General features: G+C 39.3%; 1 protein-coding gene across 1 annotated transcript in view; it reads right to left on the reverse strand.

Moving 5' to 3' along the window:
- Vcl (vinculin) overlaps positions 1-17,078 on the reverse strand; it is a 107,111-nt gene that overhangs the window by 43,306 nt on the left and 46,727 nt on the right. The window contains exons 4-7 of the mRNA XM_033766330.1: positions 4,308-4,458; positions 3,940-4,048; positions 2,091-2,213; positions 439-599 (exon numbers count right to left, since the gene is read on the reverse strand). Of these exons, the coding sequence (XP_033622221.1) occupies positions 439-599; positions 2,091-2,213; positions 3,940-4,048; positions 4,308-4,458 (544 nt within the window). The remainder of the gene's footprint in view (positions 1-438; positions 600-2,090; positions 2,214-3,939; positions 4,049-4,307; positions 4,459-17,078) is intronic.

The raw sequence follows: 17,078 nt of genomic DNA on the forward strand, positions 1-17,078 counted from the left end.
TTTTTTTTTTTTTTTTTTTTTTTTTTGGATAAAGGTATATTAAAGAAAAATGTCCCATAAAAAATTCAGAAATATAAGCATATCTATATCTTCCTACTCACCTGGCAATAACCCCCCACAGAAAAGGCAGGGGTCGGTCCCCCCCGACCCCCGCCGGAAGGATATGTAGCAGAATTCCTCCACCAGCCCAACCAATGAGAATCCAGCCTGAAGGCTAAGGCTTCAAGCTTCACCCCGTGTGCCTGTGTCTTTGTACTACCTTGGACAAAGGAAATTTGCAGGAGCATCAAGTAACCCATGAAACAAAAGGTTAGTCTCACAATATCTGCATACTCTTAATACTACAAGTACAAGATAAAACGTGGTACAGGTGACAATCAAAGTTCCCCAGCAGGGAAGAACTGGGGATTTGCTTATTTCCTCTCCAATAACACTTACCTTGCTGGCCCAGGCATCTTCATCCCAAGAAGTGAGTTGTAATACACGAATGATCTCGTTAATTTCAGCACTCATCTTTTCTACAGTAAAATTGCGATTTTTCAAAGCTTCTTCTATTCCTTGATTCTTAGAGTTTTTAGTTGTTACAAAAATCTTCATAGCTATAAAATGAACAAAAGGTCAGAAACTAAACTTGGAACTTAATCAATATTCACACAAGATATTCCACACTGTAAATATATATTTGGGGGGTTACAAGGTCTTAAAAGAATATATAAAACAAACATTGCAAATCTACCAATGAAGATCCAATTTCAGCAACTTTCATTACAAAGTACACATTAAGTAAGAAACAGCGCTACAATGTGAATAGGGAGCTGGTGAACTACATTCACACAGTGTCTACTATCCTCCTGTCATCCTGGGCCCTAACCCTGGCTCCATCCACTGGAAGCCTAAAGGGACAGAATGCAGAGCATCAACAGTATTCTGCTGCCCCTAACCCCAGCAGGAAACTCCAGAGAAACAAGGTTATCCTGGAGGATCTCTCTCAATATGTAGCAAAGACTTTTTAACCCTCACAAGTAAACAGTCATAATTAAAATGTAATAAACAAATATTAACCGTTTGAGTTACCCCGATTGGAAAGAAACTATCTTCGGAGCAACCTCTGCCACATAGGACAGTTGGCCTCAAAAATTATTTCCAGGGCTGGGGCTATAGCTCAGCGGTAGGGTCCTTGCCTACCATTATGCAAGGCCCTAGGTTCAGGCCCAGCACAACACAAAGAGGCAAAAAAACGTCACGTAAGGTTCCATTTACAAATATCTAGTGTATGTAAATGCTTTCTGGAACGCTTAGGTTCCTGTCTTTCTTAACTACTATTTGAAACACCAAATTAAATAACTGGGGCAACAGTGACACGCCTCTCATGATTTTAAAAATAAAGCTGCCCTCTCAAGAGTTAAACTAAGCCACAACTTGACCAAGATAATTACGTAAACCATACAGTGCTGGGCATACTAACACTGAGTAAGTGCAAATCACTTTTACTCTCTGAGAGAACAGTCATTATGTTTCTGGGCTCTGTCCAAGGGGAAGATAAAATGGTCCCAACTGGTGACCACAGAACTGATATATTCATACATAACACTGAGGAATAGTTGAACATCTTTTAGGAAAAACTGTGCTAACACACACTGAAAAGGAAGCTTTATCATACAGTGCTCCGTAATAGCCATTCCAGCTCCTAATTATTTTTCTGTAATTCAAGGTTTGAAACTTCATTACCCATAACCAGAGGACATTTCCACCTCTCAGAAAAGATGTCATCAGAGCTTTACAGAGCATGGGGGCGGGGCACAGGAATTTCAACAAAGAGTAGGCAGAGGACAGCACTAGGGAAGATGAGACCGGTTCTGAGCCAGTCAGCTGCAGCCATCACGGAACACCCAGTCAATCAGATGTACTGAAGCAGCAAAGGAAAATGGACCTCAGAGTTTAGAACACAGTAACACATTTTCCCCTATAAAATAAACTATAGGGCCGGGAATTTAGCTCAGTGGTGCCACCGCCTACCTCGCAAGTGCAAGATCCCAAGTTCGATCCCCAGTAGGAGGAAAAAAAAAATTTTAACTACAAACAGGAAGTACCGGAAATGAGAACTGGAAGCAACTCTTTGACCGTGTTCATGGAGTTCACCAGCATTACTCGGTGCTCCTGGTGAGTCAACTCCTGCTGTCTCTCGTCAATCATCTTGGCCATCTTGGTCATTCCTGGGCACAGGGAAGAAATTGTTCAGGGTGAGCAGTGAAGCCAGAATCTGGCTTTCTCAGCCTAAATCCATTATTATTACTATGAAAGTCCAAACTGATTGCCCAGTTACTTAAAAAGCAGATGTGATCACTGAACTCTTGCATGTATGCAATTTTATTCTTTTGAACGCAAGTAACTTATTAAATGAAAATCCTAAGTATGGCATAATTCTAATCTATGTGATGTACTTACATTCATAAGCATTGAAATCTGAAATGAATAAATGCACATTTGTACAAAAATTAATTCACAAGTAGGAGGAAATATTTTGCCAGGTTACTGGGTGTACGTTTATACCATATCTGGCCACTGTGCTGTGCTATGTAAGAATCTCATGTGGGCCTTGTACTGAATACAGGGGCTGAGAAAAGCTCTAAGAATGACAATGACGTGTTTTGTTTTCATCTTTACATTTTTCTGTACTTTCCAGTTTGTCTAAAATAAGCACATACCACTTTTATAGTTAGAAACCAACAGACATATTATAAAAATAATTACAGTGATGACAGTGTTTGCAAGCATCTGGTGTTTTGGAATTGGCCTGACACTTTTTGTTTACTTTGGTTATTATTCAAAGGTGCTATATGATTTTGTGAAGCTCTGATTTTTCAAATTGCTCCTAGGATTTCTTAAATTGTCTTGGAGACAACTGTTAAGACTGAAAGGAGATTGCTAACGGGTGGGGCTGTTCCTACTTCACCCAGAGCAGCTTCATTTTATGTTTTATATCTTGGGATCCTACATAAAATTCCATTTGGGGAAACAACTTCCCCCCACCCCCAGGGCTATGAGAAAGCTTAAAGAGCACAGCTCTGAAATTATCAAGGAAAGCTATTTCCAGGTGCATTTCAGCAATGGCTCAGGAAAATCCTTAATGCTATGAAGTTTACAGAACAACTACACCACAGGCTCATACTGTTAAGTAAAAAGTCAACATTTCACATAAAACAAAAGAATTTTATATGGTGATAAACCTCAAATCAAGTTAAATGCCCAGTATATCCTCCAGCGGTCTCATTCATACTTTAAGGACTCTCCAGGTCATTTGACACATCTATAACAGCAGAAGCTGGCATCTGTGGTATTTTGAATATATAATATTCAGATGCTTAAACAAGCATTTCAGAATGAGACAAACACAGCAGCTCTTCCCTCCTGTGTCTGATTATATGATGCAGCCTCGAGCTAAGGCATGAATCCATAATGGTCAGCAGGGTAATTAGCAAGTGAAGAGGTCATAAGAGTTACAGACAGTGAAGGAATACTCTGTGATGCAGAATGGGGAGAGTGGTCAGGATTCAGGGTAGCCTTCAGCATTACAGTAACAGAAAAGCATTTCCTATATTCCCCAGCAACATTTGCAATGTCTGCTTTAATTCACTTGACAGGGGCCAGGGATCTAGCTCAGTGGTGCCAAGCCTGCCTGGCAAGTGCAAGGCCCTGAGTTCAATTCCTGATATGGGGAGGGGATGCAAAAAAATTCACGTGACAGGATTAGGATTTGAAGAACACAGTCTGAGGTTTCAGAGATGATGACATGCCCTCAGTAGAAGCCTGGTGTCCGTTCTATCCAGACACCTGAAAGCCCAATGCATCAGCACCTATTTCAACAAAAGTGAAGGGCACCTTCTCCTCTTGATCCAACATCCATGAACATTTTATTATACTAAATTGGATATGACTCACCTGGCCCAAGATTCTTTGTATAAGTGACCAAATCTTCCATAGTCTCCACCACCTCTGCCACTGTAAGATATTCCAGAATTCCTTTGCAAACTCTAATAATTTTACGAACCTGAAAATATATTTCAGGGTATTTAGTCAAGTGAGGGAACAAGACACAGAAAGCACAGAAATATATGTTTTCAATCATCCATATTCCGTTATTATCTTTATTTGTTTGCTTGGTTTTTTTTTTTTTTTTGGTACCAGAGAACGAACTCAGGACCTTGCACCTGCAGGGCAGGAGGCAGACCCACTGAGCTAAATCCCCGGCCCCCATGAATATCTTTCTATCTGGAGGAATCTCTCTGCGAGGGCCTCAGATGGCCTACCTCAGCCTCATCGAAGGTCAGGAGCAGGTCTGACGTGCCGGAGAGGATGCCCCTGGACCCATCGATCAGGTAATCCCGAGCAGGCACGGAGTAGGGGTCTGACTGAAGCATCTGGGCTGCCTGCACGAGCTTGGTGCAAGCGTTCTCAACCCTGTGGGGAGAGCACAGGTTAAAATCTGGCAGAGCCTCCTGGGGGCCTATCCTATGCAAATGGAAATAATGCCAAGGCCTGTAAGTGTTTCGTTTTTCTTTCTTTCTTTTTGGCTAGTGAAGATAGTATTTTCAAATTTAACATCTGGGTAAAAATGCCAAAGCACTTTGTCAGTGAAATTCAATAAGCAGACAAACCAAATGAATGGGAAGAAACAAAAAAGCATGAAGTGATACACAGATTCCTCATTCAGGGCCTTTTTCAACAAATCCATTGGACCGTTTGGAAACGACCATATAAAACTATGTTGTTAAAGGATCGCTGAACCAGTTATTAATAGTTTAATATTATTATAGTTTAAAACAGACCACCAAATAGCCAAGGATTTAACAGAGAAACCCAAAAAGCATAAACCAAGTGTTCTCCTCGACCCTCCTACTGTACTAAAATGTACTCATTCACTCAATTATTCATCTATACAAAACTGAGAGAAAACTAAGTCATCTCCTTTAACCTCATATTTAATATATACCTTGTTATCACTGAAGACCTTTTTATTTTTGGTTTTTTGAGATAAGAGTCTCACTATGTAGTTCAAGCGGGCCTTGAACTCACCCTGTAGCCCAACCTGGCCTCCAACTTGGGCAGTCCTGCCTCAGCCTCCAGAGTGCTGGGATCAAAGCACCACAATGCCCAGCCAGTATTGCTAAGAAGAATTAAGTCAACAGGAATTTCAACTACAGGCATTCCTCATTTAATGCCCGAGATGCAGTCCTACAATGAGACTGTTAAATGAATTGGTCCCTAAATGAAGAATTATATACAGTATGTACAATATTAATAATACAGAAATGGTCAAAGGAAACTCCAACTTGATGACTTTGCTTTTATTTGCATAATGCTTACATGCAGCATTGCAATGTATAACAATATTAAACTACAGTACTGTACAGTACAATCAGCAAAAGTTATAGTACTGTATAAATAAGGGGTACTATACCAAAAAAAGATACAGAGGCTCAATAAACAAGATGCACAGACTGTACAATAAAAAAAAGACAGTTCATAAGCCTAAGCAGAAAGTAAGAGTCTGAACATTGTGCCTTTGTTGTTAAATCCAAACCTGTCATTAAACAAGCAGGTCATTAAACAAGGAATATCTGTACATAAAATGCACTGGAAGCTGGCATGGTGGTACACACCTATAATCCCAGCACTCTAGGAGGCTGAGGCAGGAGGATGACAAATTGGAGCCCAGCCTGGGCAACTTAGCAAGACACTGTCTCAAAAAATTCAAAGGAGGCCCAGGGGGTTTAAACACTCAGTGACCCTGCATCTGCCTCACAAGCACAAGGTCCTGAGTTCAATCTCCAGTATCGCAAGGGCTGGAGATTTAAGTTAATACAGAAGGCCTTGGGTTCTAACCCCAGTATGGGCACCGGGGTGGGGGATACACTGGGCTATAGAAACTGTATTGTATATAGAGGCATGAAAGGCACTATCCTATCTCCTCTCAGAAAGCACACTTTACAAAGCCAAAACACAAACATTGCAGGCTGAAGGCAGTACCTAACAAAAATTACTGCAAGGCAAGACCTATTTGCTACAGCTTTTCTGAAGTCTGAAGGGACTGGGTGCTTTGTTCTCTGGGATTTTTTTAAATTAGAATTTAACTTAATTTTAAATTATATGATATAAATATTCACATAAATTACGAAAACATATGTACATTTAAAACATAAAAAGGTACACAGACAGTAGAAAGCTTCCTTCCCTGAACAATCTTTAAGGCACTCAAATCCAATCCCATTTGCAACTAATACTGAGTTCCCTTCAGTGTTACGTCAATGTCTTCATAAGATATTTTAGGCATACAGACACAAATATATATATATATATATACACATACACACATACATATATATAATTTCCCCCTTTCTTTTTACACAAATAGTATCATACTATGCATACTCTGCATCTTGCTTTCACTTGGATATGTGCTATTACATGTACATAAAAAGCTGTTTCATTCTTTTCCACAGCTACACAGTAGTTCAGAGTTTGTGACTATGTAGGGTGCATTCCAGAACTGGAATTGCTGAGTCGATGATGCGGACAGTTGTAATTTTAATAAATGCTCCCCCGTTGCAGTCTGTAGAAGTTATACTCATTTACATTTCCATTACAATGAACGGGAGTACCAACACAGTTCTTACCATCTCACCAACTCAGTGTGTAATCAAACTTTCATATCTTCTCTAATGATACACCAAAAATGGTATCCACCCTTTTTTTTCATTCAAAGTGAAATTCATATAACATGCAAGGACTGCCATCACCATTTCCAAGGGTACAACTCAGGGGCTGGGGATTTAGCTCAGTGGTTCTGGCTCCTGCCTCACAAGTGCAAGGAACCAAGTTCAAACCCCAGTACCAAAAAAAAAAAAAAAAGGTACAATTCAGTAGCATTCAGTATTCACAATACTGTACTATGCAATCCCCACCCCTGACTACTGTCAAAACTTGTCATCTCAGTAAAACACCCAGCACTTACTAAGTAATTGCTCCCAATTCCCTCCTGCCTCCATCTCGTGATAACCTCTTATTCTGCTTTTAGTCTCTGGATCTGCCTATGTCATATAAGAGGATTGATGTATAAATTTTTTTTTTCCTCATTGAGTTTATTGGTACATTTTAGGTATACAGTACAATTACATTCATTACTGGGATCCTGTACCTTTACAAACACTTCATTTCCATTTTTTCATTTTCTCCTATTTTTTTCTTTTCCCTTATTACCTGTCCCCTCTAATGCTGCTATAAACATTCACAGACAAGTTTCACATTTTAAATTCTCTTGGGTACCTATCCAGGAGGGAAATGCTACTTGACATGGCAATCCTATGTTTTACTTTTTGAGAAACTGCCAAACTATTTCCAGGGCCTCGCCAAATGATACTCCCACCGGAAGTGTAAGAGTTTCTAATTCTCCACATCCTCACCACACTTACTACATTTTGTTTGGTTTTGTTCTTTGTTATTAAAGCTACCCTAATGAGTACGAAGTCCTATCTTAGTGTGGCTTTCATTTACATTTCCTTAATGACCAATGACAGTGAATGTCTTTTCACGTGCTTGTTCATTTTATATATATATATTTTTTAAGAAATGGGTATTCAAGTCCTTTGCCCATTTTTCTTTTTAGCTACCTTGTTGTTGACAAGTGTATTTATATAGGTTAAATATTAAACCCTCATCAGATAGAAAATTTGCAAATTTTTCACCCATTCTGTTGGCTGTCTTATTACTTGATTTAATTTTACTTTGCATTTCACTTTCATGAAGTTGGGATTTTTCGATATTTAAAACTATGTAGACCATACACATAAGAATTGTATGAACTTTAATTCAAAAGAAAACTTCTGTGAACTTTGATTCATTCATCTATGCACGATTATGCTTCAGAAATAAAATACCAAGTTTCTGAAACTCTACCATAAACAAATCCTCCTTCCTATTCTCCATACGTAACCAGTACTATGATGTCGAATTGTTTACTTGATTTTCTTTATACTTTTACCACCTGCCCATGTATATACACCTAAGTGACATATTGTTTAGTTTCCCCTGTACGGGGTACTTCACTTGAGTCGAATCATAATGCCATGCATGTTTCTGTGCCTGGTCTTTTTTTCCGGCTTATGACACTGATGTCATTCTTCCGGTCATGTTAGTAATTATGGCTACCGTGTCACATTCCACTGTGTGGATATCCCATAATTTATTTGCTCATTGTACTTTTTGTGGACATTAGAGTTGTTCTAGGTTACTGTGTTTGCTGCTGGTATTAATAAGAATGAGTAATATTCCTATGAATTGTCTCTTACTGGCCTCCAGTACACATGCACAGAGTTTAGGTTATATACCTTTCTTTGGAAGTATTAAGTTAAAGGAAATATCTACATTCAACTTGACCAGGGAATACCAAACTCTTCCAAAATGACTATCAACCTACTACTCCCACCAGTAGTGCTCTCAATTGATCCTCAATGTTGAACTTTTAAATTTGTCAATCTGTTCCATGTGAAATAATAAATTACTATGAATTTAATTTGTATTTTCTTTTACTAATGAGTTTGATTTTTTTGTACTTCCAGGTCCCATGAGTTTTGAGAGGCAAGTATTTTTATTACTCAGTTCTAAATAATTTTCATTATGATTTCTCTGACAATGAATTGTTTGGAAATTTACAAATACATGTACACCTCCAAATATAAGAGGCCCATTCAGGCATGGTGGCACACCTGTAATCCCAGCATTTGGGAAGCTGAGGCAGGAAGATCACCATGAGTTCAAGGCCAGACTAGACTACATAGCAAGACCCTTTCTCAAAAAGCCAAAAAACAAACTGGTACCAGGGATCAAACTCACATTCTCGTGCTTGCAAGGCAGGCAGTGGCACCAGTGAGCTAAATCCCTGGCCCTATCTTCTCCTTACTGATGTACTGCTCAAATGCACTGTATCCAAATGTGGTCTCTCCCCCGCTGCCCTTCCGACCCCCAACATTGAGGTTCTTTGTTGTACTTTTTGTTTTTTATGGTGCTAGGGATCAAACCCAAGACCTCATGCAAACTGGAAAGTGTGCACTACTGAGCCACACACCCAGATCACTTCTCTGTTTTCCTTATTGTTCTTTTCCCGTTACTATTTTAGAGGTTGTATATTCTACTTCTGTTGTTTTTGTGGCTAAGTAAATCAGTTAATGTTTTTAACTTCTTCCCAAACAACAGGAGGCTCTTAGGATTCTTATCATTTTCTGACATTTATGCTATTGTTTTTGTTTCATGTTTATGTTGTTTTTGTGTATGAAAAGTTACAAATTTTCATTTAAGCCTTTAAATTTTGTTAGGTGTTTCATTACATGTGACACAATAAAAATATATATATATTGATCTTTACCAGGTTCCTGGCACAGAGCTCCAGAAGCCCTTGGAATCTCTGGAATGGTAAGAGTGACTGTCTGCTACTGAGTGCCTAATTTTGTTTTGGTTTGGTTTTCCTGGTATGGGGGATTGAACTCAGGACCTTGCACTTGCAAAGCAGGCAGCAGAACCACTGAGCTAAATCCCCGGCCCTGCTACCGAGTGACTGATTAGTGGGTAGAGGAGAAGATAGCTTCAAGATCGAGGCACGATTAGAAAGTTGGAACTTTGGGCCTCACCCCCACCCTGACGGCAACTTCTAGCCTCACTGATGGCCAATAATTTATCAATTGTGTCTATGTGGTGAAACCTCCACAAAAAAACCCTGAGCTTCTGGGTTGGTGAACTCATCCCGGCGCTGGGGTGAGTTCCCTTCCATATCATACGTTGCCCTGTACATGTCTTCAATGTGGCTATTCCTGGTTTTTATCCTTTAGTATACCTCTATATGGTAAATAAAATGTTTTCCTGAGTTCTGTGACAATTTGCTAGCAAATTACAAAAAGGAGGCAGAATTGTGGAAACTCCCAACTTTGTAATCAGCTCAGTCAGAAATGAGGTCCCCTGGGCACTCAGTACTTGTGATTGGTGTCTCAAGTGAGGGCAGCCTTGTGGGACTGAGTCTGACATTGAATTGTTAGACACACAATTTATTTTTTTTTTTTTTTTTTTTTTTTTTTTTTTTTGGTACCGGGGATCAAACAGGTCATTGTACCTGTAAGACAGGCAGCGGAATCACTGAGCTAAATCCCCAGCCCAAGAATTGCTTTTTGGTGTGGAAAACCATACACCTACTTTCAGAAGGTTGTAGGTAAAACATACTCCATTATCATATGAAGTAAGTTAACATTTGTTTATATTTACCAATAAATCATTTGATATGTTGGCTTATCATTACCTAGTGTATCTCAGACCTTATACCCAGTATCTAGGATCATTTGGAGTCTGTCATTCTATACATTCTTTAAAATTTTCTCTCGTTAAAAAAATTTATCAGTTTTTGTTTACTTGAAAATGTGTGTGTTGCAATCATTCTTCAAAGACAATCACTGCAGAACAGAATGTCCAATGGTTATCAGTACAGGAAGTTATTATTTCACTATGTTATGACAAGGGAAGCAGAAGGAGACAGATGACAGAAACCTAAATTGGAATGATAAGGGGCCACAACCCAAGGAAAGCAGGCAGCTTCTAGAAGCTGGAAAAGGTACAGAAATGCATTTTTTTCCTGCAAATCGCCAGAAAGCTTGTAGTCCTGATGGCCCACTTTGTACTTCTGACCTCCAGAACTAAAAGGTAATAAATCTGTGTTGTTGTAATCACTAAGTTTGTGATTTGTCACAGCAGTGACAGAAAACTGCCATCAAATCAAAAATCACCAAGTAGGCAAAAGAGCATGAAAATAGCACCCACCATGAAGAATAAAATCATTGAAAACTAATCCAGAAATTACAAAGATGGGGTTCGAAACCAAAAAACAGATGCTTGGAATAGCCAGTATAGGGAGAGAGGAAACTGACAAAGAACAAGGGGGAAAAGAACGGATGAAATAGAATAGGTTTGCAGGAATCAATCTGATTTTCCACTAATGGTTCCCTTGGGTGTTAAATTGAGAGGGCCAAAACGGACACTGCACCACTCCTTTTTCTACAGTAAGATATCTGATCTGTACATTAAAATTTAATGGCATTCATAAAAGCCAAATACATCCCTCTATGACTAACCAGCAATCAAAAACAGGAAGGAGTCTATCTTCTCTGTGAAAAATGTGATTTTATTTAAACATTCAAACTGCCTGGCTTCTTAAGGTGATCTACTTTAAAATAGAAATCTGAATTTCAGAAACATTGTAGGGAATATCTAAGGTCATAGTCAGTTTCCTAAATAATCTTGTATCTTGACTGTGTACTAGAAATATTTATTTAGATACTAGTGATCCATCAATTTGTACAGGTTAACGCTTTTCTCTGACTTCAAAGTCTTTAACCTAAAGTACCAGAAAATTCTTATGCTTTCAGATGTGCCCAACCTGCAAGTCCACAGGCCATTTGCCGTCCTTTAATGTTTTTTCACTTTTTTTTTTTTTTTGAGACAAGTCTCACTACAAGACTGGCTTTGTACTTAGCAATTCTCCTGACTCAGCCTCCCCAGAGATGGCATTCAGGTGTCCGACATCACATCTGGCTTTTTAAAATGTTATCTAACAAATATAAAAAATAAAGGAATTTGGTTATTAATATTCAGTAACCACATTATATATTTTCTATGTGGCTCAAAACCATTTCCCTTTCCTCAGTGAGGCATGGGCGAGCCAAAAGGCTGGACACACCTACAAATGGCTTGGGGCTCATGGGATCCCTAAATGTGCTCACTAATCCATCCCTCCAGAGTTACTCCTGAGACAGTTTGAGACAGGGTAAGAGAAAGTGCCAACTTTCTCAGTTCCATGTGATTTTAGCTATAACTAATCAAGAACTTAGCTGAATTTTTATTTTTATTTTTTTGTTTCTTATGTGGTGCTAGGAATCAAACCCAGGGCACAATACATGCTAGGCCAGTGCTCCACCACTGAGCTAGCTGCATCCTCAGCCCTAAATTGTTTAAGAAAAGTAAAAGGAAAATAGATGTAGAGATTCTAGACCTAGATCTAGATTAGAAAATAGATCTAGAAGATTACCACAAGTCTCTCTTCTTAAAAGATTCTTTTAGATTACACTCAGAAAGAGTTACTAATCTTAAATTCCTTTCATTCAATTCTTTCATATACATTATATTTATTCACCTAATTTACTAAATACCTACTTCATGTTATAATTCCTAGAAATAGAAAGATTGGAAAGACAACAGAGCCAGTGGGGTAACACTCACTTATAATCCCAACACTGGGGAGGCTGAGGCAGAAAGATCACAAGTTCAAGGCTAGCCTGGGCTACATAGTGAGATCCTGTCTCAAAAAGCAAAAACCAGTAACAAAAAAGTCCCTATCTCAGTAGAAGGAGATAGATATAAAAAACACACAAGTATAAATTAGTACTGTGCTTAGAAGTATGTTCAGTGAAATCAAGGTCATGAAAGCAGGAATGGTCATTTTTATGTGACATGTGAGGCATTACTTAGATGATCTCCCCACAGCATCTCTTTGAGTTATTTTCCCAAAGCACCTCTCCCTCCCCCTCCCCCTCCCCTTCTCCCTCTCCGGTTTTTTTTGTTTTGTTTTGTTTTGTTTTGTTTGTTTTTTTGAGATAGGGTCTCAGTATGTACTTCAGGCTGGCCTTGAACTCACCATGTAGCCCAGGCTGGCCTATAATCCTCCTGCCTCAGCCTGCTGAATGCTGGGATTGCAGGCCTATGCTATCCCCAGCTCTTTCTTTTTTTCTCCCGCATCTGCTGCAGGACTGACACTGTTATCCAGGTCCCTTTTGTGACAGGCAAACATTCTACCACTATTAGAGATTAAGAAAGGCCCAGATTACCTTCAAGCTGGAAAAGCACATTGTATTTAAAAATGAAAAAAGATGGGGATTTGGCTCAGTGGTTCCACTGCCTGCCTTGCAAGTGCAAGGGCCTGAGTTCAATTCCCCGTACCAAAAAATAAAAAATAAAAAGTGAAGAAATACCAACAATCATAAAAGTGGTAGTATATATTTCAACGATTACATTTCATAATTTTAATTGCATGGCAAACATCTTTTAACTTTTTCTTTGTGACTACATACATCGCCTCATTTGAATATATTAAAGTCCAGGCCTGAATGAGAAGACAGAGGGTGAGGGAGGAGGCAGGCTCTTGTACTTTCCCTGCTTTCCTCACATAAGAGCCTGCCATCAGCTAAAGGCTTGGTAAGTGAAAGTGAATGCCAAGGCCAAAAAATTTCCCCTTCAACGAATGTTTAAGATTTAAATTGTTAATCCAAAGAATGCGCTCCAGTGAGATTTCAGGCATCAGCAAAGGGCAGTTCTACCATTCTAGTATCCTTCAAATTGGAAGCACAGCCTCTATAATCAATTCATTCCCACTGCTCAGGTCCTTTTGTGTTTATATACATGATAAAAAAATTAATACAGGGGCTGGGGATTTAGCTTAGTGGCCACCTGCCTTGCAAGTGCAAGGTCCCAAGTTTGACCCCCAGTACAAAAAAAAAAATAATACAAGTAAGATGAATGAAAATAAAGGGACCTTTTATACACTAACCATTTGGCACAAATTTTAACTCAAAACATCAGAAATAGGCTCATTCTGTGGCATCACAGGTACAGCTAAGATGTTTTGCTCCTGGAGTTGCCATTTTGAGAAAGGTCAAAGGTTAAGCACCAGTTGTTCAGAAATCTGAGTGAAGGCCAGAAGCACGGTTAGTTTTTAGGAGGGAGTCAGGAACACAGAGCACAATGACATTCTTAATCTAGCTCAAGCAGCAAATTCACAGCTCCAACTGATCCATCTGTACCTTGCGTGATAATTCTGAACATGCTGCCCTGACACTGAAAGATGTCCATCCAGGAAGTCTTCCTGTCTCTGTGCCAACTCTCAAAGTACAACTCAGGGCAAAGTCACCTTCTCACTCTTGTCAAGGCCTAACAGCGATAGCACAGGATACTACACGTATATTCTCAAAATGAAAATTTAAAATACAGCAACATACCTGAAATAAACACGATTATCACTTATCATTTATGCCTCACTAAGACCACAGTGAGTTATAACAATCAGAGCTCATTAAGGACAACCAAACACGCATACGCACGCTTGCTAAGGTCTTTTAGGCAGCCCTTTGACTGCACAAGTCAAGAGTCATATAAAGAAGAAGTGAGGAAGGGAGAGTTCCTGAGCTACGTGCTCCTCCAGTCTTGATGAGCAGCTCATCTAAAGACAGAGGATGAGTCACAACCTCTGAACCCTTAAAAGCCTGAATGACTGGTGTCCTCTCCTCTCTCCCTCCTTCCTCACCCTCTTTCCAAATCTGGCTTCAGTGAAGGGGAAGAGATTCCAAGTTTCAATCAAGAACTGTAAGCTCACCAATGCCCAGGCCCACCTCCATCTCAAGGCAGAAACAGACTATACAAGCCAATGTTTCTCACAGATACGAGCAGTTTTCAAATGTATGTTGAAAATAATTTTAAATTTGTTTAAAAATCTTTAAATATTATCAAACTTATTGTATCTTCGCATGCATTTCTGTTGGTGAGATAATAACTGAACATCTCACCATTATCATTTGAAGGCTCTTGGGCTGAAAAACGCTGACAGTGTTATACAGAAGAACGTAATGAATGAGCTACAGGGGTTAGCATACTTAAACACAAAATGAAATGGAAGAAACAATAGACACAATTTGAGGATACTGTTACTTATGAAATAAACAGACAATAATCAGTATGTGGATTAAAAAAGAGAGATTGGATGTAGACATACAAGCCAACAGGAGGCTAACATCAATCAACAATCATTCTAAAAAAAGGGTAACAGCCAGGTATGGTGGCGCACGCCTGTAATCCGAGCACTCAGGAGCTGAGGCAGGAGGACTGCTGTGAGTTCGAGACCAGCCTGGGCTACACAGTGAGTTCCAGGTCAGTCTCAACTACATAGTGAGACCCTGTCTCAAAAATAAATAAATAAATAAATAAATGTAATAAACAAATCAACAGAATTTAGAACCCAGGACAATCACAAACTTACAACCAGCTTACACATTACTTTGAAACATATAAAGCTAACAGCAACAATTAGGAAGAAAACCAGTAAATCTACAAGCAGCATAGGAGATACTACCTCAATCCCAAACTGGCAATTCAAACAGTCAAAATAGACTACGAAGTCTGATTCACATAAATAAAAGTGTATATCCAAACAAATGATACATATTTTTTTCTTTTCAAGCACACGTAGCATACTCAGAAAAACCAATCACTTACTACATCACAAAAGAATTTCCAAGAACTGATATATACCAACCATGCCTTTTGGGCACAATACAATCAATTTAGAAATATTAAAAAGAGACAGTAAAAAAGATGTGAAAACTTTAAAATCCACCTCTAAATAACACACATGGTTCAAGAAGAATTTGCAATCAAAATTAAGAAATATTTAAGGTGGAAGAAATTATCTATAGCCTAACTTGTAGTAGGGCTTAGAACAAAACAATGAGCCCAATATATATATATATTATTGTGTGTGTGTATATATGTGGGGGCTACCAGGGATTGAACTCGGATCCTTGCACTTGTGAGGCAGGTGCCAGAACCACTAAGCTAAATCTCCAGCCCTTAAATATATATATTTAAAAACAAAAAAGACTAAACATAAAGACTGAAGCATTAGCCAGGTGTGGTAACTCATGCCTATAATCCCATCTACTCAGGAAGCTAAGCCAGAAGAATTGAAAGTCTGACGTGAGCCTAGGCAACCTAGCAAGACTATTTCAAAATAAAATAAAAGTAAAATGGCTTAGTGCTTGCCTAGCATGTGCAGCCCTTGGTTTCCATCAAGAGCTCCCCAGCACCAAACAAACAAAAGGTAAATAATATAGGACAACAGTTTAATAAAATGGACCTTTAGGGAGAAAACTAATAAAAGATAAAGCTCTAACAAGAACAATAAGACAAAAAGATAGAAATGAGTAATAATGAATGAAAAAAAGGTGATTTAACTACAACGATAAAAAATAATAGAACCGAGAACCACGCCTGCTCCCGACCCAACAGCCATCGCTGAAGCGCCGGGAGGAAGGCCCGGCCCCGATCCACCGCAGGAAGAAGAACCACGCCTGCTCCAGACCCAAGAGCCATCGCTCAAGCGCCGGGAAGGTAGCGTGCCCCTGAACCCCCATAATCCCCACCACCACCCCCCACTCTTAGACCTCCTCACTGTGCAAGTCTTTGGACCCACTGCGCAGAGACAGAGGTGGTCATCAAGGGTATTTTTCTGAGTTCCCAACTTTGAACATCTTTAAAGAAAGGGCATGGGGAACCTATAATAGAACATTGCAGAGTTCAACCATTCAGAAGGATGGGGAACTCAATCTGGGCCTTGCAGCCCGAGGTCAGTAAGCGTCATGGGGTTCAGCCATCAGCTAACTGAGATCAGGGGTCTTGCATCCTCGCTCTGTCTGAGCCATTAAATGGTAAATATACTATATTGAAAAGTTTGTTCACTGCAGACATGTTCTGGATTTCAATTTCAATTTAATTCAAATGATTTAAGGGTGATAGACTAGTGACTACCACCGGTGGTCAGTGTCAAAGTTGTGCTTGATCTTAATGTGTTGCTGATTGTATCAGTTGGGGTAAAGCATTGCCATTGATTTGATGAGCTGTTTTCTCTGATGTTATGAAGATGAGAATGTCTGTGGGTCGTTAGAGACACAGGAGCTAGGGTGCAACTATATCAGGAAAATTTGGGTGATAATCCAGAGATTAAACCAAGGACAGTCCGACAACAAAAATTAAAATGAGAAAACACTTAAGCAAGACACAAGGACAGACTTCCAGTTCACCAATGGCAAACAGTAGGGCAAATGAGGATGAAAAGGCCGATAGTGAACCACCAGGACACCCTGAACTCAAAGCACAGGAAGTAACAAAACAGATCAATCAGGCTCTAGAAAAATTCAAAACAGAAATAATTTCCCAGATAACCA

Source organism: Fukomys damarensis, unplaced genomic scaffold (genome assembly GCF_012274545.1).
Source record: "Fukomys damarensis isolate Sample0158 unplaced genomic scaffold, DMR_v1.0_HiC HiC_scaffold_20, whole genome shotgun sequence".
NCBI lineage: Eukaryota > Metazoa > Chordata > Mammalia > Rodentia > Bathyergidae > Fukomys > Fukomys damarensis.